Genomic DNA, 22,604 nt, shown 5'->3' with positions numbered 1-22,604 from the left:
AAAGGGTCACGGGTTTGATTCCCGGTCAGGACACATTACCCAGGTGTGAGGAGGTAGCCAATCGATGTTGATGTTTCTCTCTCATTGATGTTTCTATCTCTCCCTCTCCCTTCCTCTCTCTCTAAAAATAAAAAATAAAAATCAATAAAAACATATTTAAAAAAAACAAACGTAATTCAGAGGGCATGAACCAAGTCTTAGTAGATTCATTTTCAGTTTTGGTAGTTTGGGTTTCATTTCCATTTTATCTTTCCTAGTTCTAGTTTATATTTCTAGTTCTAGTAAAATATAAGAGAGTACAAGTGCCAATTTAAAAAATGAAACCTAAGATCAGATAGTTACCAGAACATCTTATAGTGCAAAGCAGTTTGTAGTATTTTCTTAATGTATAGGAAGGTAAGTTAAAATTTTTAGTAATGATTTATGTAAAAACCTTTTCCATGTTCTAGACAAAAACTACAAATATTTTTGTGCAACATAGAAGAACTAGATTTAAAATTAATAGAATAAGAATGAGAATTGGGGGGGGAGGGAGGGTGGGGGGGAAGTAACAACAAAAAACCTTGTATGCATAGATGTATAACCCATGGGACACAGACAATAGGATGCTGAAGGCCTGGGGTGGGGCAGGAGGGGGGCGGGCTGGAGGGGGTCAATGGGGGGAAAAAGGGGACATATATAATACTTTGAACAATAAAGAATTATAAAATAAAGTAAAATTAAAAAAGAATGAGAATTGCCACCTAAAAGCAGTTTGCAAACAATTGCATATTTTAGACAAGTTATTTGTGATTATTTTTCCCTTATTTTATTAGCTCCAGAACTATAGTCTCAGCATTCATCATACTTTTTTAAAATTTTAATTTATTTTTTTTAAATGTTTTTTATTTTTAGAGAGAGATAGAAACATAGATGAAAGAAAGACCCTCCTTCATGCTCCACCACTGGGGATCGAGCCCATAACCTGGGCATGTGCCCTGACCAGAAATTGAACGGGTGACTTCTTGGTTCATGAGTCGACGCTCAACCACTGAGGTACATCAGCTGGGCCCTCATACTTTTTGATGCACTCTCCCTAATAGGACAGGAGGGCCACACAGACACCCAGTTATTGGTTACCTCTTCTTGGGAAAGGCACTTACGTTGTAACTTTCCGATGATCAGAGCTCCCTCCCAGGATATGTCATATGTAGGCCATAGTCAGCAAGGCCAGTTCTGAATTTATTTGCTTCCTTATCAGAGACTTCCGAGAGTTCTTCACTGGCACATTCTCTGTCAATTTATGTGTCAGAAGTCTTAAGAACCAACAGCTGCTCATATCAGCAGGCAAGCCACACCAACACCCTGGGATTCCGTCCATCCCACTTCCAGGTTCCTCCTCAAATAACCCCTCACCCCATGACATCAAATGTCAAATAATAGGGTTACTTTAGAATATATAAAGAATTCTTATAGCTCAACAACAAATAAACAAACCACCAAAAGTGGTAAAGGACTTGAGTAGACATTTCACCGAAGAAGATAGACAAATAAATGGCCAAAAGCCCATGAGAAAACGTACAACATCATTAGTCATTAGGCAAATGTAAATCAAAACCACAATGAGATATCACTTTATACCCATTATGATGGCTATTATCAAAAGAATACAGAAAATAGCAAGTGTTGGTGAGGATATGAAGAAATTGGAATTCCCATAAGTTGCTGGTGGTAAAGTAAAATGGTGCAGCCGTTGTGTAAAGCAGTTTGGCAATTCCTCAAAAAGTTAAGTGTAGCTTGGCCTGCACGGCTCAGTGATTGAATGTCGACCTATGAACCAGGAGGTCATGGTTTGATTCCTGGTCAGGGCACATGCCCGGGTTGGAGGGGGCTCAATCCCTAGTGTGGGTTATGCAGGAGACAGCTGATCAATGACTCTTTCTCATAATTGATGTTTCTATCTCTCTTACCCTCTCCCTTCTGCTCTGAAATCAATAAAAAATATATTTTTAAAAAGTTAAATGTAGAACTACCAAAAGACCCATCAATTCCACTTCTAGGTTTATACCCCAAAGATTTAAAAACAGGTGTACAAACAATTAGTACATGGATGTTGACAGCAACACTATTCCCAATAGCTGTAAGGTGGAAACACCCAAAATGCCCAACTGATGAATGGGTAAGCAAAATGTGGTGTATCCATACAATAAAATATTGTCCAGCCATAAAAATAAAACACACGATGAACTTTCAAAACATTATCCTAAGCGAAAGAAGCCAGACACAGAAGGCCATTCATATATAATACTCAGAATAGGCAAGTCCAGAGGCAAAGCAGATTAGTGGCTGCCAGGGGCTGGGGGAAATGGAGAGTGACTGCTTAATGGGTACAGAATTTCCTTTTGGAGTTAGATAGTGATGGTGGTTATACAATACTGTGAATGTACTAAAAGCCACTGAATTGTATGCTTTAAAATGGTTAAAACAGTCAGTGTTATGTTACGTGAATTTTCCTCAATAGAAATAAAGGGGAGGGATCATGAGTTAGGATACGCTGCACGAAGACCTGCCACAGGTTGTTATTGTTTCCCCAGCCTTGCTCAGTGGGAAGGTGGAGCGAGGCGGGGAAGGGAGCTGGAAAAAAGGTACTTATCAGAGGATGTTGGCAGCAGGGGGTGTGGCGCACAGCAGTGCTGCTGTGTCTTAGGCTGGCTTGCAGCATGAAAGAAGAAGGATGGGGCAATTGGAGGAAGGTGGTCAAAGGGTACAAACTTCCAGTTATCTGTAATGTCCAACATGGTGACTATAGCTAACACTGCTGTCTGATATATAGGAAAGTTATTAAGAGAGTAAATTCTGAGTTCCCATCACAAGGAGAAATTTTTTTCCTTTTCTTTTTATTGTGTCTATATGAAAAGGTGGATGCTAGCTGGACCTATTGTGGTAATAATTTCACAATATGTGTAAATCAAACCATCATGCTGTAAGACTTAAACTTATACAGTGATGTATGTCCATTATTTCTCAATAAAACTGAAAAAAAGAAAAGAAAAAAAAAAGGTAGTGGATGGTGGGCTGTGTTCTCAGGCATGGATGGGATAGGCGTGGATAGCAGAGGAGGCTGAACCTGCTAACCGAAAACTCCTCTTTGTCCTTGCTCTGTGCTTTTCATACAAGTGTTTCCAGATTGAAAGGGGGCCTGGAGGCCCCATTTTTTCTTGAGCTGTTTTCAGGGGGAAAGAAGGGAGAAGGGAGCTTGCGAAAGGGGCCACTTTGAATATTCCTCCCCAATCTGCAAATAAAACCCCAGGCTGCTGCTCCTGGCCAAAAGCCATCCTTTGTCCCAGGTGTGTGGGCTCTCTTACCATCCCACCTTTCCCTCCCCATCCTCTAGCAGCTCTTGCCCTGCCCATGCACTGGGCAGAGAGGGGGGACCCAGCAGCTCAGTTCTGCCTTGTAACCATAATGTCACAGGGTTCCGGGGTTCTAGATGATGGCAGGTCCCTGGATGTGCCCAGACAGGACACATGGATCCTCACAGTGTGCTGTCAGGCGGGAGAGCCGCTTTTTGGCCAAATGCAAACCCTTCGAGAATTTATCTGACATTAGTGTGGCAGTTGGCACCAGTGGATGTCTGTCTGGAAGTTGTGTTCTGCTTGCCCAGTCAGGTGAAGTGCGTGGAACACTTTCCCCGGTGATGCCGCTGCTGCTGGGTCTCAGCGGGTAGACCAGAAGGTGCAGTTAATTAAGACTGTTCTGTTTCTTGATTGACCTTTGAGGTCAAATTTATAGGCGTATCTTAATTAGGCCTATATTAAACAGTGCGATTTAAACACATTATTTTCTTTTCCCCCCAGCTTTTCTATACTACAGTTCTGGTGCTTTGCTATGTTACTTATTTCAAAAAGTTACTGGGTTTCCCAAAATCAACCAAGCAACAAACTCTTCCTGTCTCCAGAATGACAGATCTGCTACCCAGTATTCTGAGAAGTAGAGTAAGTAACGTATTTTTGTCTCATCATTTTAATCACAGATGCTGGTTATCCTTGAGGGATAGAAACTATAACTTAATTGTTTATTATTGTTAGAATAGTAAAGATAATTTAATAGCTCATATCTTTTGAGTGCTTGCTGTGTGCTCAGCCAGGGATTCTAAATCTTGGCAGTATTGACATTTTGGGCTGGATAATTCTTTGTTTAGGAGCTGTCCTCTGCATTGTGGGATGCTGAACAGCATTCTTGATTTATTTTTAATTTTATTTATTTATTATTTTAATTTTATTTATTCAGAGAGGAAGGGAGAGGGAGAGAGAGATAGAAACATCAATAATGAGAGAGAATCATCAATTGGCTGCCTCCTGCACTCCTCCCCCACCCCCGCCCAACTGGGAATTGAGCCAGCAACCCAGGCATGTGCCCTGACTAGGAATGGAACAGTAACCTCCTGGTTCATAGATTGACACTCAAGCACTGGCCAGGCACATTCTCAGTTTTTACCCACTAGATGCTAGTAGCTACCACCACCCAGTTATAACAACCACAGACACTGCCAGATATTCCCAGACACTGCCAAATGTCCCCTCGGAGACAAAAATTATCCCCAGTTGAGAACCCATATGCTAGGTCCTATGCCGAGTACTCTACATGCCTTTATGTGTAATAACTCTGTGAGGCTGACACTGTTGTTCATATTTTATGGTTGAGGAACTGAGGCTTAGTGACTAAATACCTGCCCAAGGTGAAGGTCAGAGTGAGGACAGTAGCCTGGAGTAGCTTGGATCCCAGCAGACCACAGGCTATAACCACTGTGTTCCACTCTCTGTCCTGCTGTCCCTTGGTTTCCCCCAGAATTGGCCTCTGGCACAGACATTCCGGAGTGCTGACAAAGCAGGGACAACCCTTGCATAGTCCCTCAGCTAGTGTCAGGCCTCTCTCAGGTGATCCACTTTCCCGTGTAATCCTCTGAGGATGCTAATGTGTGGGAGCCAAGCATAATCTTTCCTACTCCTTCTCCTCTTTTGTGATTACTTTATTATTATTTTTTAATATTTTTATTGACTTCAAAGAAGAAGGGGGAGAGAGATAGAAACATCAATGATGAGAGAGAATCATTGATTAGCTGCCTCCTGCAGGATCAGCCCACAACCAGCATATGTGCCCTGACGGGAATCGAACTGTGATCTTTTGGTTCATAGGTCAATGCTCAACCACTGAGCCACACCAGCTGGGCTACTTTAAAAAGCTGTAAAATATTTGGGACTTTAGTCTCAGAACTTACGGAATCTTGCTCTACAACTTTTCAAGAAAAGCCACATTTATGTACCAAAGCCAGATATGTTCTGATTTGCTAGATAAGAGTTCTCCATTCTGATCTTACCTTTAATCTAAATCAACGTGATAATTTGGGAATACCACAGTGCCTCATCTGCAGGCATAGAGCTTAGGACTTGAGATGGCTCCTCTCTGTCTGGAGCTTCTGCCATCTGCCTCAGCAGGACTGAGCATGCAGGAAAGTCCCTCCCTGACGCTCCCGGGGGCCCACCTGTCCCGGCCTGGCCAGCTGAACCACTGGGCCAGCCCCTGCCCCGGCAGTATTTTGGAAAGGAGCACTTGGACCATTAATACAGACAGGAGAGGGTAATGAGAGGAATCTGTCCAGTGTGTAACTAACCCTGTGATGGGCTCAGAACTCCAAGTTTCATTTCCTTAGCTGTCAAATGGCAATAAGAGTCCATCCCTCCTAACGTGGTTGTGGGAGTCGGATGAGATGGGCATGTAAGGTGTTTAACCTGGCCTGGCCCAGCTGGGTGACCAAAGTGACAGCTGATACCATCATCACCATCACACTGCTGTCCTGAGAGCAGAACTAGCTCCACTGAAAGACCTCGCACGGCAAACACGGTGGCACTGGTGTGAGAGCTCAGCGGTGTTATCTGCAGTCTGTTCCTATAGTACCCACGCTCGTACTGCTGGGACAGAGCCTCGGCCACGAGAAGGTTGTGTGTACCTGTCATACACTGTGGCTCTGTTCTTGCTGACAAACAGCACAGCCCCGTGCTGGCTGCTGGCCGGGATGCAGACATAGAGGGAGGTGATTACTGGGCCTCAGAGGCTTCCTGTGCATTTGGGAGGCAGTACCTGCAGAGGTGAAGCCTGCAGGACTCTGCAGACCTCGAGTCCTCATGTTAAAGGTGAGGTTGTTGGGCTGCATGAACTGTGAGGCCCCTCTGAAGACTTAGAGTTCTGTGAAAATATTTGAACTTTGGCAAAGAGCCAGATATAAGTGCCATTGACTGCATGTGCCTGGCACTGTGCTAAGCACTTTACATGGCTGTCTTTAATCCTCATAGTGCCCTATGAAATACATTCTATTGCTTCCATTTTACAGATGAGAAAACAGGTTCAGAGAAGTTAAGTGACTAACCAAAATCACACAGCTGGTTTTGGACCCACTTCTCTCCAACTTCTGTATGTGGACTAACTTTAGTCTGTGTGTTAACTTCTACGCTATGTAGTTTTGCAAAAGAAATGGCTTACTGCCCCAATTAGTTATTTATTTACTTAAAGATTTGGAAGTTCCAGGTAAAAGGATTCAGTATTCAAGTTTTTTTTTTTTCTAAGAGATGAGAAAGAAGATGAATTTTTAATTCAGTGGATGACATTACCACTGGCAATATGCCTAACTTGACTCTCCGGAGCAGCTTTCTCACTTGTGGGCTCCCTCCTATGAAACTGGTCAAACTCAATTTGACCACGTTGGGAAATTTCTTTCCAATTCTTATAGAACTCCATCTTTTTAAAGGTACTTACTAAGACTTAAATTATGATCCTCAAATAATGACTGCCCATATATATCTTTTATATTCTCCACACTTCTGAGTGATTTAATATGGGAGGTCTGCTAATATTTAAGTAAAGCTGAGGAATTTAACACAGCAAGCATGTATCTAGCAGTATTCTGTGTTAATCACTGTACTAGGTGCCCTGAGTAGGGTTCCTGCCTTCAGAACTTGCATTGTGGTGGGGAGTTAAGATGAGTACTCAGCTAACTGCACTGCAAGGCAGACAGTGTGTGTGTGTGTGTGTGTGTGTGTGTGTGTGTGTGTGTGTGTATGTGTGTGTGTTCGTCTGGTGTTAACAAAATAGAGGCCCAGAGAAGAACTGATAAATTCCATCTGGGAGCATTGAGGAAGGCTTCATGGAGAAAGCTGCTTTTGATCTGGGCCTTGACACATGGGTGGGCAGAGGTGAGTGACTCAGATTAAAGCAGAGTGAGCCCCAGAGTTCTGGTCTCAGACCTTCCCTGGAGGTACTGCCCATCACGTTTCACCATCCACGCTTCAGTTTCTCCATCAGTGCAGTGAGGCAGTGGACTGGCTTGTTGGTCTGGAGGCTGCAGGGAAATTCACAGCCTGTAGACCAGCTCAGCAGTACCAACTTACCTCTTGTGAAATAGGCCTCTTTTGACCATCCCACGTGACGAATCCATTCTGAACAGAATGCTAAAAAGCCCAAAGAATGCACTTCTTTTCTATTGCTTAGCAGACACCTCTGAGAAGAAACCTAATCAGATTTCCTGCCTCTTTGTTCTTAATGAGCATTTTGGACATAGTAAGCAGTATAGCCATTCCTTCCAAATCATGGGTTAATTTATTTATTTGTTTTATTTTTTTAATCCTCATCCAAGGACATGTTCTCATTGATTTTTTTTTTTTTTAGAGAGAGAGAGGAAGGAAGAGAGAGGGAGAGAAACATCGATGTGGGAGAAACATCGATTGGTTGCCTCCTGCAAGTACCCTGAACTGAGCCACTCGCTGGGGCATGGGTCTGTTTAAATTGAAGGCATTGGGAGAAAGAAATGCTCAAGTATGAGGTATCATATAGAGAGTCATGGTTTCACTCTCCTAAATAAATTTTTAAAATAACTCAGCCATCTTCCCATTCACAATCTACCAGCAAGTAGGCTTCAGAAGAGCCTCGTGGGCCAGCTGTAACTGTTTGTTTCCTGTAAAGAGCACAGGTAGTGCTGGGGAGAGCCCCCCAGAGGATCACATAGCATGGGGAATGTGAGAGAGGTGTCCTGCCCAAGGCTCCTAGAGCAGGATCAGTGCCCCAAACATGCCGTGGCCCACAGTGCCCCCTGGTGGTGGTAGGGAGTCTGGCGCTCTTTGTTCTGGGGAAAGGAGAGACCCAGTTTCCTTCTCACTGGGGAAGATTTACTCCTGAACTAGAGCTGCCCCTGGCATCTGCTCCAGGTCCAGAGGTGCCATGAAGGAAGTGTAGTTTGGGGAGGGTCAGGCCTGCCCTTTCAGTGCCTGGAAGAAAGGCTGAAACCAAGGGGTGAGGAGATTTGTGGACTGGAAATGACCCCTTTTTCAAGGGGTACTCCAGACTTACCCTGTGCTAAGTGGTAAACACCACCACGTGTGGCTATGGAGCATTTGGAATTGAGGTGAGCTGTAAGTGCAAAATACACACTGGGTTTCAAACTTAGTACAAAAAATAATGTGAAATGCCTCCAATATTTTTTTACATGATGAAATGATGATATTTTGGGTTAAATATATTTAAATTAATTTATTATATATAAAATTAACTTGCTTCTTTTTACTGTTCACTGTGGCTGCTAGAAAATTTAAAATTATGTATGTGGCCTGCATTATATTTCTACTGGGTAGCGTTGCTCTATACAGGTGGGCTTTGGGCCGAGAGGAGGAGCCCATGTGACTGGGACAGGTTCCAAGCTTGCCCTTGCGTTAACTTCTGTAGCTACTAGTAAAGCTAACCTTCTGGAGAGGTGGAGCGGGCCTGGCCTTTGTGCATGAATCCTGGGCAGGCCCCTGACAGGTATGTGGCGGCAGGGGGACTGTTCTACCTAGAGATTTTGTCTTCGTGTGTAGGAATGTAAATTCATTGCCAATATTTGTTGGATGTCTCTGTGTGCTTAGCATTAAATGAAAAAGCAGTGGGGACTATCTAAGTTGGGATTTAGGGACCAAATGAATTTGCCTCTCCTGTAGCATTCATGTACTCTCAGAGTTGCAGTGCCTGGGATATTTTTGTTTGCTTGTTTTCTCTTTTAGGCTTTTGTAAATTGGAAAGAGGCTAAATTGACTTGGAGTTTTTTCAAACAGTCTTTCTTGAAACAGATTTTGACAGAAGGTAAGTAAAAGGTTATCCTGAGCGGTTAGGAAGCCATAGTATAAGCAAGGGGATCCCATCCCAACCACCTGCTGTCCTCCACGCTCTATCCACTGAGCCAAACCGGTTTCGGCTCCCAGATTCTTTTTATCTCAAAACTACAGCTCTGAGAAAGTTGAAATCATTCATTGTAATAGCAAAAATGTGTATGCTCTTACCTTCTGCCCCCACACTTCCTGAACACTGCGTGCCAGGTGCTGAGAATACACAGATGGATGAGGAGCAGGCCACGAGCTCAAGGAGCTCATTCTCTCATCAAAGATGCACATTTGTGTGGTTACTAGTAACTGAGTCAGAGCTGTGAGGATTGTACTTGGAAACGTGAGCTCATTCGCTAGACATCTCTTGAGTGTCCTCTCACTTCCTGGCCCTCTTCTAGGAAGCCAGGGACATGGAGATGACCGAGACATGGCTCCTGCCCTCAGGGAGCTTACAGAGAACAGGAGGGAGAGGCCCGTTGTGGCAGAACACAAGAAATGCCATCCTAGGTGGTGAGAATGCCAAGAGCCAGCCTGAGTCAGAGCAGCTGGAGAGGCTAAAGCCTGAGAAGATGTAGCTGAGGATGATGGTTTGATGGTGGGAGGTAGGGATGAGGTTGGTGAAGGGAGGCCAAAAATATAGCTTGCGGGTAGTTTATAAAAGGCTCCAAATGCAGAATTAAGGAGCCCGGACTTTTTGCAAACATTAAGAGGCCATTTAAAGGTGTGAAAGCAGGGATTGACTGAAGAACTAGATTTGCAAAAGCTGGAACTGTGCTGAGGATGGGTTGGAGTAGTGCAGAGATGTGGATGGGGGTGAATTCAGGCATTGGGCAGTGCCTGGGAGGACCACGGAGGTCCCTGCTCAGGGCAGTGGCTGGGAGATTGTAGGGAGGCAAGGGCCAGAGAGACTTGAGAGACCACTGCTTCTAGTCTCCTAATACTGCCTTTTTTTTTTTTTTAGCAAGTTGCTAGGAGGTGAGAATTTGCTCTGTAGGGCCATGGGCATTCCTCAGTGTTTTATCGCCATAATGGTCAGTGCTTTCCATTCACAGATAATATGAAAATGGGGGAGGGGGGAGTAGAGCTCTTCGCCCATGTCTTCTCCTGGAAGGCATCAGACTTAGATTTGAATCATGAGCGTGGGCTCCAGAGCCTTGCCAGCCTCCATGGAGCCCTCTCCACTTGGAGAGGAAACTTTTAATGAGTCTGTGGACATAACCATGGACCTTTCGTTTTACAGAATTCACACTCACGTTATCTGATCTCCCTTAAAACTTGGGACAATTACTTTCATTATTAATACTAGAGGCCTGATGCCCGAAAGTCGTGCAAGAGTAGGCCTTCCTTCCCCCGGCTGCTGGCACCAGCTTCCTTCTGGCACCTGGGATCCAAGCTTGCTTCCCTCTGGCCGTCTGCAGGCACCTGGGACCTGGGCTTCCCTCGAAGCCCCGGCTTCATCCGGAAGGACGCCCAGTCTAATTAGCACATTACGCTTTTATTATTATAGATTTTAGTAAACTCCCTGTACTTAAAAACAACTTATAAGACTAGTTTTATTGATTTTGTTTTATTTGGTTTTTAACTGGTTTGGAGATTTGCTGTCAATAAATCCCCCAGCACTTTCTAAAATGCTACAATTTTGAGATTATTTGAAATCTACATTAGGACAAGGAATATTTCTTTAATTATCTAATTTTTCTCCTTTCAGATATTTGCCAACATGAAAAGTTGATAGATGATAAGAGAAAAGGAAACAAGGAAATACTGTACAATCGAAATGCTAATTATTTTGCTTTTCTATTTGCAGGGGAACGATATGTGATGACATTTTTGAACGTGTTAAATTTTGGCGATCAGGGTAAGATGAAATTCTGTAGTGTTTTAATTAAAGGGGAATACTGTTAGTAGATACTTCCTAATATTTTTCTCTGCACTTTGATATGATTAATGAAAATGAACCTAGGAATTATATAAAAGGAAGATTATAAAAACATGAGTCCTGAAGATTGAAAATTGTAGGCCTTTATACATACATACAGTGGCAGGCTCTCTGTTGAGATCCCACCTTACCCTGCTTTCCGCAGAGCTCTGATGCTCATTTTGGGGGTGGGGAGAGGCTAAGAGAAGAGAAAAGGCAGCTTATCATCACAGTCACAAAGATACACCCCATGTTTGTGTGGCTACCTAGGGCTCAATAATTTTTTCACATATATTTTTAATATAACCTCGGAGTAGTGGAAATAAAAATAGGAAAAAACCCACGTGGTATTAATGACTTTTATAGAAAAGTGCTGGTGAAGGAAGTATTCTGTATCTTTTGTTGTTGTTAATCCTCACCCGAGGATATTTTTCCATTGATTTTTAGAGAGAGTGGAAGGGAGGGAGAGAAAGAGAGAAAAACATCGATGTGAGATAGACACATCAGTTGGTTGCTTCCTGCACATGCTCTGACCAGGGCTGGAGATTGAGCCTGCAGCCGAGGTACGTGCCCTTGACCAGAATTGAGCCCGGGACCCTTCATTCTGCAGGCTGATGCTCTATCCACTGAGCCAAACTGACTAGGGCTGTATCTTAATTGTCAATGTCAGTGTCCTAGTTGTGACATTGTACTAGAGTTTTGCAAGATGTCACTCTTCAGGGAAACTGGGCAAAGAGTACCTGGATCTATTATTTTTTACAACTACATGTGACTATAGTTATATCAAAAAGTTTTATTTTAAAAATTGAATTAGATAAAAAGTTAATAGTGCTGAGAAAATTCAGAGGAAACCCAGTAGGATTGCTGTTTCTTCTTTTTGTTTTGTAGGTGTATATGATATAGTGAATAATCTTGGCTCCCTTGTGGCCAGATTAATTTTCCAGCCAATAGAGGAGAGTTTTTATATATTCTTTGCGAAGGTGCTGGAGAGGGAGAAGGAGGCCACACTTCAGAAGCAGGTAGTCCTGGTTCTTAGGTCACCATCTCAAATGAACTCTCTCTCTAATTGCAAGATAAATAGACAAAAATGTGGAGCAGCCTGTTTCCCTTCTGTCTGATCTGAAATGTTCTTCTAGATTTCATTTTTCTACACCAAGCCTGTCAAACTCAAAGGCTAACACGGACCAAATCAACAAGGTTTAAGTTGATGTGGGCCGCAAAAAAACAAAAGCTTCAGTTTTCATAGAAAGGTAGGTTTATTTTGATAGAGACATGCTGAATACAAAGGGCTGAAATAAAGGAGTAGTCATTAACATAAAATAATAGAACATTTTAATAAAATTTAATATTTTTTCTTGAACATTAACTTATCAGACACTGAATAACTGCACAAATTAATAAGTGTAATGAAAATAAGCCTATTTTTCTTGTTCTCTGAAAATAAAATATTTCCTATTGTGCACACCAAACAAGTCAGTACAAGACTAATGATGTGGCAGTCGGCTGCTCAAATATTTGTTGCTAGTATTAGTGGAGAGAAATGGTGCGCCTGGGCGTAAGGCGAGTGAGGGAAATGAATGCAACACCATTATAGTAATCTAGTCTCTAGTGAACGTTGTAGTTCGTTATCAATAATTATGTATAACAGGATATTGCCAAAATTAAATTACAAAATTTTTATTAAATATTCGTTGTGGGCCGCGAGTTTGACATGCTTGTTCTCCATTCTGGATGCATGCTGGCAGGACCCTGTGCTCACGTCTTTCACAGCCTCTCCCTTTCTCACTGGCTGGCCCTTTCTTTTCACCTCGTGTCCCTCTTAGTGACCTTATTCTTGACCCATCCCTCTCAGAACTCTTGATGGCTGTCCCCAATGCAGCACAGACCCCCTCCCTGGTCTAGTCTTGGGTGTAAGACCCAGAGGTGAGCCAAGGGACCCAGAGACTGGGGCAAGGCTGACCGAGAACCTGGGGAGGGAAGGACCTGGTCATTTGGTTTCTCTCGCCACACCAGTTGTTTAAGCTTCTTAAGGACTGTGAAGTGCCCAGAGCTACATTCTGACCGTGAGAATCTACCTACTCCAATTGGTAAATACAGAAGAGATTTTAATCCAGAAGTATTTGGTTATATAAACTTCCCCTTTTCTAAAACCATTGAAAATGTCTGGATTATTTTAGAATGAAAAGCACGCTAAGCCGACCTCTTACATGTCTTAGAGGACATTTTGCAAAATATCGTTTAAGCACAGTATCTCACAATGAGCTAATCTGGTTCTCCATTTGATTTATGAATATTTTCCTAAGTACACTGACAGGAACCTCAGGATCTGGAGATGTTTGTCAGGAGAAGAACACTGGCAAAGGCAAAGCTAGCTGGCAATGTAAAACATGGCTATCTCATTTAAGAGTAAATATCAGAGGGGACAGTGTTTCCTAAGAAGCGTGTGACATAATTTATCCTAATGAGTTCGACACGAAGCCGCCCCTGCACTCCCGAAGGAGGCACACATTGTCCTTTCCTTCCTTTGCTGATTGACAGACAAGCCCGGGCTGCAGAAAGCAGTGATGCCCTCACCAACTGAAGGAGTGGCCAGGAAACAGCACAGGGGAGGCCAGATGTGAGGTTTTCCTTCAGCTCATGATTCATCCAACTTCCTTTCCTCTCCCCGGCACCAGGAGGATGTTGCTGTGGCCGCCACGGTTTTGGAGTCCCTGCTCAAGCTGGCCCTGCTGACCGGCCTGACCATCACTGTTTTTGGCTTTGCCTACTCTCAGCTGGCTTTGGATATCTACGGAGGGGCCATGCTTAGCTCAGGATCAGGTATGCACAAGAGTTGCCAGATGTGTTCTAATTTCTGAACAGAAATAAGGGAGTCTTAGGAAATCCAAGAGCTTGTGCACACACATTGAAATCTGTGTCATGACGGGAGAATTGCTGGTGGCGGGGCTGTGGGTGGGACTCTTCTCCTCAGAGGAGGTCAGACCAAGGGGATCTGTCCCCCACCTCACTTGAAGAAGTTGCTACGAATCCTTGGCTTGCCCTGACGGGGGTGGCTTGGTTGGAGCGTGGTCCCATACATCAAGAGGTTTCGGGTTCAATTCCATTCAGGGCACATACCTAGGTTACAGGTTCTATCCCAGGTCGGGGTGTGTACCTGAGGCAATGATCGATGTTTCTCTCCCTCTCTCCCTCTTCCTTCCTTTCTCTAAAAACCAATAAATAAACATATCCTCAGATGAGGATTAATTTTTAGGGGAAAAAAAAAATCCTTGGCTTTCCTCTTAGGCCTAAATTGGGTTTGCCACATGCTTCCTTGTGCACCCTCTAGGGCAGGGGTGGGGAACCTTTCTTTGCCAAGGGCCATTTGGATATGATTCACTTAATATAAATTTATGTTGCTATGAAAAAAGCTCCTAGATTTATTGAGTTTTGAGTCCCGCCTGCGATTGCCTTGGCAGGGCCAGACCAAATGATTTCTCGGGCCTTATACGGTGAGGGTGAAGGAGGAAGGCAGAGAGCAGTACCTCCACTTGGTACTGAACACACTGAAGATCGTCTATACAACATAAATCTCACGGCCTGGTGCATAAAAGCCTTTGAAGGATAACCCAGAGCCACTGCAGAGAATAAAATTGACCTCGGCAAATAAAATTGTACATATAGTCCAGCGACTCGGTGTTTGAAGGGGGAAAGTATTGACTGTGTCGAGCTCTGAAACACCTGGAGCCCGGGCCACCTCGCATCTCGAAGCACTCGCTAGGCCCCAGACGGCACCACTTTCAGAATGCACTGGGCACAGGCTGGCAGTCCATTTGCAGGGTTTCCTCTTGGGTTTAGCAAAGGTGTTTTGCATTCCTCAGGTCACTAGACAAGGACCCTGAAGACTTCTTTCTGCTGTCCCATCTCATTTTATAAGTTCTCAGGCATGTTTTAGTCTCCGCTGTAGCTTTAGTCTCCGCTGTAGCTTTAGTCTCCGTGTAATGAGCCCAGACTTTGGTGTTAGGAAAAGAACAAAGGCCATTAAGTTTGGAGAAACTCCTGCTGTGAAACCAGGGCCAGGCGTGCAGCTCCCTGGGGCTCCTGCTGGGGGAAGTGTGTTTCTATCAGGCAGCTGCAGGGAGGCCTCAGTGGGAAGCCAGTAGTAAGTCTGTGCAGAGACTGGGACTCAGCTGTTTCACAGCAGCTCTGCCCCTGTAGGAAGGTGATCACCTAGGAGCAGCCTTTAATGTAGTAATCCCAGGAGTTGCGGGCCGTCCCATCCATGGAATGTTCACCCGGTGGAGTAATCAATCACAGAAGATACATAAAGAAGCGACTGTGAATGTGTAGTCCTTTTACTCCAGTGAGATGCCGGTGCCAGGTTTGAGCTTTGATAATAACATTTATCCATTTAAAGGGTCAGTGTTAGTTGATTTCTAAGGTAAAAATGCCTCTAATGGTTTATGTCACAGTCATTAATAACTTTAGACTCAAAAAGGTATTCTCAGTATCTCTTCACAGAGAAGAGTCTTGAGAATGGTCTGGTTTCTTAGTCTGTGAAAAGAGCCTGTGGCATGGGGTGCCACCAAGTTCTTCAGGGCCATCGTCATCTTGCCTGGCCAGGCTGCACCAGCGTCATGTCCCAGCAGGGTCTTCTAGCCTTGTCTCTGCATTATGGCTGCCTCTCATTTTGACCAAACTTTAGCCTCTGTGAAGCACATCGTGGCTTCTGGTAGGGTCAGTGTGTCTACCTGGGTGCCTGCTAGCTTTCCTTCCCTCATTTCCCCTCCCCCTCATCTCCACTCCCCTTGTCTTCTTGCCCTGCTCCTGACTTCAGGGTCCTTGTCTAGTGACCTGAGAAATGCAAAACACCTTTGCTAAACCCAAGAGGAAACACTGCAAATGGATGGCTCACAGTTAGTTTATCCTTTCTCCTATTGATGTTGGTTTGGGCTGTTATATGTAAAACTGCTGAGGGCATTTATGTACAAGTGTTTTCGTGAACATGTGATTTTTCTCTTGTGGGAAGTATACCTAGGGGTGGTATTGCTAGCTCATAGATTGGGCATATGTTAAGTTTATTAACAATTGCTTGGCTGTCTCTTGATGATGGCCCTCTTAAAGTGGGGGTCAGTCCCATTTTTAAGGCTTCTGATCTTTCGTTAGCAGATTTTTTCAAAGCTTGTTAGTTAGCTATAGAACTGCATTACTTTGTTATAGAAAAAAATAACACTGTGGGCTCTGATTCTCCCTGCGGATATGTGGGTGTTCTCTCCCTGAAGCTGCCTGCTGCTCCTGTTCTCCCCAAGGTCTTTTCTTCAGGACCTTTCCAACTGAGGTTCTCGTAATGCAGCCCTCGTGCCCTGAGTGCTCCAGCCAGCAGGCCTCTCTGTGCTGGTTTAAAAAGAGAGATTTGCTTGCTGGCCAGATAAGCTTTTAGCTGTTATGCAAGAGATCTATGCATTTATTCATACGTATCCTTTTGTTTTTAGCTGTTTATTTTAGTCAGTGCCATGGAATGCTAGGAGTCCTTCCAGGTCATTAAGACCACAGGCTTGAGCATGCATTTGCCCCTGATGATACCAGCAGGGCTCATGACCCGCTGCTGGTGTTCTCTGACCACCCCGCCAGACTGAGAATGGTGGGCCTCTCTTTTGGCCTGTGGCAGCTCAGTGGGTTGTTTCCTTACAGGTCCTGTTTTGCTGCGAACTTATTGTCTCTACGTTCTCCTGCTTGCCATCAATGGAGTAACCGAGTGTTTCACATTTGCTGCCATGAGCAAGGAACAGGTCGACAGGTAGGTAACCTTAAAGACACATGTCTAATCATGGCCTTTCTTTCTTTTCATTCTGGACCTGCCCTTACAAAAGGCTCTTTTAGAGGTGGCGCCTAGCCACTAGTACATGCCTCCCCCAGGCTCTCCACTGCACACCCACCATTGGTGGAGGAAGGAATCTGGGCCTGAAGGGCTGTTAGTCCAGGTTTGCAGAGACGTGCACAAGACAAGCTCTATTCCTCCACTTCCTTGCTTACTGCTCCACGGGGTTACCAAGGGGCTTCTCCAAGATTCAGAGTCCTGTCCCTGAGAATCTGATTTGTGGGTCTTTAAGAATCTCAGGATCTGTGACATTTCTCTCAGAGAAAGGCTCATGTGAACATACATGTTTTTGCCCATTTTTCTCATCCATTGACAACAGATCAGAACCTCTGCCCTGGAACCTCAAGCAGTGGTTCTTCACACTGGTTGTGAGTCAGAATCCCCCATGGGGCTTGCTAGAAATGCAGAGTCCTGCCCACCTACTTCCAGCACTCTCTCTCCTACCACACCTACAGAATCAGCAGGCTCCTAACTGTGTGTGTGTGTGTGTGTGTGTGTGTGTGTGTGTGTGTGTGTGTGTGTGTGTTTAAAAGCTCCTCAGTGATTTTGACATGAACTGCTCATGAATGAACCCAGGATCTTTCATCTCTTGTGTCCAAATACCAAAAGTAGCAAGCCTATATCTTAAGATATCACTACAGGATGAGGTTGAGGAGAGCGATGAAAGTGATAGGAAGAAGGAGAAAGAGTAGAAGGGGTGGGTGTAGGTAATGGGATGAGGGGCCCTCGTTATCCCTTTGCCCCTGAGGCCTGGTCCCTTCGCGGGGCGGGGGGTCATGCTGCCTCTAAACTGCCTTGAGTGCTGCTGAAAGCCCTCAGAGGCCAGTGGTGGGGGTGGGATGGGAAAGTGTAGTTCAAGGAGTTGGGGAGCCCTTCCTCTCGTTCAGAGCAGCCTCTCTTCCCCTGTTGGACTGTCTCACAAAGAAGCTTGTGACTTTGTTTGCTACACCATAGTTTAGAACTTGAGTCTGGAGCAGCAGTCCCCAGACTGATCAGGTTCCCTTAGGAAGTTCTAGCCACTCCTAGACCAACAGAACTAGAATTGCAGGGGCCTGGGCCAAGGGGTCTTCCATTACACAGCTCCAGGAGATTTCCAGTGACAGCTGGGGCCCGAGGAACTGCTGGCCCAAACCAGCTGTCACAGTAGAAACTACATTGAGCACTGTGACCCGATACATATTCAGGTGGCCATGACTGAAACTTTCTGCGTTCACGGGGCAGTAAGTTTGCTAGTTATGCACAGGACACGCTGATAGTTTTTACTAGTAATTCTATTGTTTCATTTTTATTAGTATTTTTTGTTGTTAATCCTCACCCGAGGATGGAGATATATATATATATATATATATATATATATATATATATATATATATATACACACACACACACACACACACACACACACACACACACGCTGAGTGGCCAGATTATTATGATCTCTTAACGCATAATAATCTGGCCACTCAGTGTATATCTTATATAATAAAAGGCTAATATGCAAATTGTCCCCTCGATTAGGAGTTTGACCAGCAGGCAGGCCGGCCAACCGCCCATGTCCCCTCACCCTGGCCAGGCTGGCCGGACCCCACCCATGCACGAATTCATGCACTGGGCCTCTAATATATATATATTAGAGGCCAGATTATTATGCGTTCAGAGATCATAATAATCTGGCCACTCGGGGTGTGTGTGTGTGTGTGTGTGTGTGTGTGTGTGTGTGTATGTAATCAGGCCCAGATTCCTTCCTCCACCAATGGTGGGTGTGCAGTGGAGAGCCTGGGGAAGGCATGTACTAGTGGCAGGCACCACCTCTAAAAGAGCCTTTTGTAAGGGCAGGTCCAGAATGAAAAGAAAGGAGATGGGCACGTTACTTCACTTTGGCTATTTTAGTGAGAGTGGGAGGGAGGGAGGGAGGGAGGGAGGAGGAGGAGGAGCGAAACATCGATGTGAGAGACACATTGATTGGTTGCCTCCCACGTGAAACGAACCTGCAACCCAGGTATGTGTCCTTGACTGGGAATCGAATCCGAAACCCTTTGGTGAGCAGGCTGACACTCTTAACCATGGAGCAACATTGGCCGGGGCTGTTGTTTTATTTTTAAATTGCCATATCATGACCCACTAAATTGATTTTCCAGCCTGCTTTTAGAACACAACATAACAGTTTTCAAATAATGGTCTTGACATGGTATTTACTTCAGATAGTTAAGTTTAATTTTGAAATACTAAACATATATTTATATGTAACATTTCTATTGATTTCAGAGAGGAAGGGAGAGGGAGAGAGAAATAGAAACTTTAATGATGAGAGAGAATCATTGATTGGCTGCCACCTGCATGCCCCACACTGGGGATTGAGCCCACAACATGGGCATGTGCCCTGACCGGGAATCGGACCCTGACCTCCTGGTTCATAGGTTGAAGCTCAACCACTGAGCCATGCCGGCCTGGCAATGACTTGCTGCTTTAAATCAGAGAAGCAGAAGGAGCAGTACAATCCATCCAGTCATAGACTCCAAAGAGCTCTAGAGATGCAGAGAGAGCAGGAAGGATGTGCAAGAGTCTGGGGAACACTGAAGACGATCCAGGCCTCGCTCCCTGTTTACATTTCAATTTGGAGGCTGATCATTTGCTTTGAATGATGTCCACCAGCCAAGGTTACGGGGCTTCTGCATTTGAAAGGAAGTGTGCAGTGCTAAAGTTTAGGGGCCAGGGGTCAGGGGGAGTGTTGACTCCCTCCCTAGGAGTTACTCAGACTCTGTGAGCCTGGTTTCCTTTTCTGCAAATGAACCTGAACTCCCCGGGGAAGGCTGTGTGTTCATCCACAGCCCCCGTCCCCCCTCCCCCCACTCAAGGTGTCTGACACAGAGTTAGCCTTTGTATATAATTGTTACCCGTGTCATATTCTCCTGCCTCACATTGAAGACTTGGGCTGAAAAAGATTATTTTGTGTTTTGATTACAAAGTGCCCCTTAAACGAACCAATTATTATCCTTAAAAAACCATAACTATCTTGAGTTGCTCATTTTCTTCAATCTTCACCTGAGGACATGCTTTTATTGATTTAGAGAGAGAGGAAGGGAGAGGGAAAGAAACGTCAATGTGAAAGTGAAACATCAATCGGTTGCCTCCCATGCATGCCCTGACCAAGAACCTAGGTATGTGTCCTGACTGGGAATAAACTGGCAACCTTTCGGTGCACGGAATGTCACTCCAACCCACTGAGCCACACCGGTCAGGACATGAGTTGTTCATTTTCTTACTCTTCTATTCAGGGGTAGGGGGGATAGTGACATTTCCATGTTATTTGTAGAACATGAAAATGTTATGAAAACCAGCTGGATTATGGGAACTTGGAGGTGCTTTCCATGACTTCATGTTCACAGCCACTTATTTTTTGCAGGAGTTCTGTCTTAGGGCAAGTTGCCACTGCCCTGCTTTGCTTGTTTTCCTCTCTCCAGGTACAACTTCACAATGCTGGCCCTGTCATCTTCATTCCTGGTGTTATCCTATCTCCTGACCCGTTGGTGTGGCAGTGTGGGCTTCATCTTGGCCAACTGCTTTAACATGGGCATTCGGATCACACAGAGCCTTTGCTTCATCCACCGCTACTACCGTGAGAGCCCCCACAGGCCCCTGGCGGGCCTGCAGCTGTCTCCGGTCCTCCTTGGAGCGTTTGCCCTCAGTGGTGGCATTACTGGTGTTTCAGAGGTGAGAGTCCCTGAAGCAAGCTGTCCCTGCTCCTCCCTCTAGGCTTCCCCTTCCTGCTCTGCCTGAAGCAGCTGGACAAGTATTTCCCACCTCTGTCCCTCCCCCTGAGCCGCTAGGACAGCATCTTAGGACAGCTGTTAGCAGTGGGACAGGGTAGACCATCAGTGCGTAGTTGTCATGCCCTTGATCTGACTCAGAGTTGGAACAATGGGGCCTCTGCTTCCCCCAGCTTGCCCCAGAAGGAGGAGGCCAGGGCGGCGACAGTGTTTCTTTCCACAGGCCTTCCTCTGCTGTGAGCAGGGCTGGCTGTTCCGGCTGGCGCACGTGGCTGTGGGGGCCTTCTGTCTGGGAGCGACTCTCGGGACAGCGTTCCTCACCGAGACCAAGCTGATCCACTTCCTCAGGACTCAGTTAGGTGTGTCCAGACTTGCTGACAAAATGACGTGACCTTAGGGATTCACTGACACCTGTGCACCTGGGCCAGCTGTGGGCAGAGCACGTGTCCTGGGCAGAAGGGCCCTGCAGAGGGGTCTGCGGGGTGAAGCCCACCCAGGCAGGTGCGGCGTTGGAGGGAACCACCCGACCAACGTGGACTGTCCATCCGAAATCTTCCTCAGGAAGCAGGAGTTCTATGTTTAAGGGAAGACCAAAAGCTCTTTTAAAATAAATACAATTATTTTTCCCACCATTTTATTCCAATCAGCATTTTCCTTTTGAGTTGTGTATTCATTCCTTTTGGGTGTGATTGACCTTGGGAGCTACATGCTCCAACAAACTACACCTTGGATGTTTATAGTCAGTCATCTGGTGCAGAGAAAGAGAAGCGCCTTTTACCCCTCACCGGAATGTTTGACTTACTCTCTGAAGGAAGGAAGGAAAGCTGATGCTAGGCACCAAACAAGAGCAAAGGTGACCCTGGAGTGTGGCTTTTTTCGTGTCAGCCCTGTGGTCTGGGTTTTCAGAGAAAGAGAAATGTTGCTCAGTAGAAATCCAAGAAATGAAAACATGAAGTCTTTCACATTTCCCCAAGCTCACTGGGGGATCACATGTCATCCTCACTGTGTTCCTAGGCCAGCACATGCCTTCCCAGAAGAGGGGCAGGCTGGCTCTAGGCCCCTGGCCTGGCCACCTGAAAGACAGGTTTGGAAGGACACTGATCCAATGTGAGCTACCTTGTCCTCGGAAGGAAACCTTGCCTTGCAGCTGCGTGACCTCCCACAGGAGATGGCCCAGAAGACAACCAAAGTTGAATAGATGTATCTTTTTTCTTTATGTGATAAAATAGGGTAAATTCTCTGTGGTAAGTACCACAGGCCCTTCTACTGACCCATTACTTCCAGCACTGGTCAGTACACCTGAATTCCAGCCCCAGGATGGGAGTGGCAGGCCCCCGGGCCTGGTCCTCCAGGATACAGTGGGTGTCCAGGCTCAAGCTCACCTCTCTTTACCTCCTGCCCAACAGGCGAGACCACCGAGCATTGTTCCTAGGCAGCAAAGAATTTTTCTTCTTTCATTAATGTACCAATTTCTTTGCATATGGTTGACCTTTGGAGCTACATACGCGAACCGTACCTTGAATGTTAGCAGTAATTATCCAGCCCCGATGTCCCCACACTTCCTGGGTTTACACTCAGAGCAGGTTGTTCACCTGGGCCAGTCAGGGCAACTAGTACCAGACAGTGATGTGGCTAAAATGCAGGCATTTCGATCAGGGGTGGGGATGCCCGTCCCGTGAAATCATTTGGTCTTGCCCTGCCAAGGCATTAGGGGTGAGTTAATTAAATGTTTGACCAAATGTAGCAGGCTAATTTTTAAGTTGATAATTTTGTGTGACCCACAAATGATGTTATAAATATTCAAATGGCCCTTGGCAGAAAAAAGGTTCTCTGCCCCTGATTTAGATCCACTGGCCCCGAGCCAGAGCCAAGGGCCGAGGGCCGAGGGCCGAGGACCCAGA

At 45.3% G+C, this 22,604-nt stretch overlaps 1 protein-coding gene across 1 annotated transcript in view; it reads left to right on the top strand.

The window, feature by feature from the left end:
- Positions 1–21,702, top strand: part of RFT1 (RFT1 glycolipid translocator homolog) — a 29,893-nt gene extending 8,191 nt beyond the window's left edge. The window contains exons 6-13 of the mRNA XM_079794701.1: positions 3,837–3,974; positions 9,063–9,141; positions 10,969–11,019; positions 11,968–12,098; positions 13,755–13,899; positions 16,750–16,855; positions 20,398–20,647; positions 20,927–21,702. Coding sequence (XP_079650827.1) covers positions 3,837–3,974; positions 9,063–9,141; positions 10,969–11,019; positions 11,968–12,098; positions 13,755–13,899; positions 16,750–16,855; positions 20,398–20,647; positions 20,927–21,094 — 1,068 coding nt within the window. The 3' untranslated portion in view covers positions 21,095–21,702. The remainder of the gene's footprint in view (positions 1–3,836; positions 3,975–9,062; positions 9,142–10,968; positions 11,020–11,967; positions 12,099–13,754; positions 13,900–16,749; positions 16,856–20,397; positions 20,648–20,926) is intronic.
- The last annotated feature ends 902 nt before the right edge of the window (positions 21,703–22,604 follow it).

The sequence above is a fragment of the Cnephaeus nilssonii genome, assembly GCF_951640355.1.
Source record: "Cnephaeus nilssonii genome assembly, chromosome: 17".
NCBI classification, from domain to species: Eukaryota; Metazoa; Chordata; class Mammalia; order Chiroptera; family Vespertilionidae; genus Cnephaeus; species Cnephaeus nilssonii.
The sequence above is the reverse complement of the archived record's forward strand: the minus strand, read 5'-3'. Positions and strand labels throughout refer to the sequence as shown.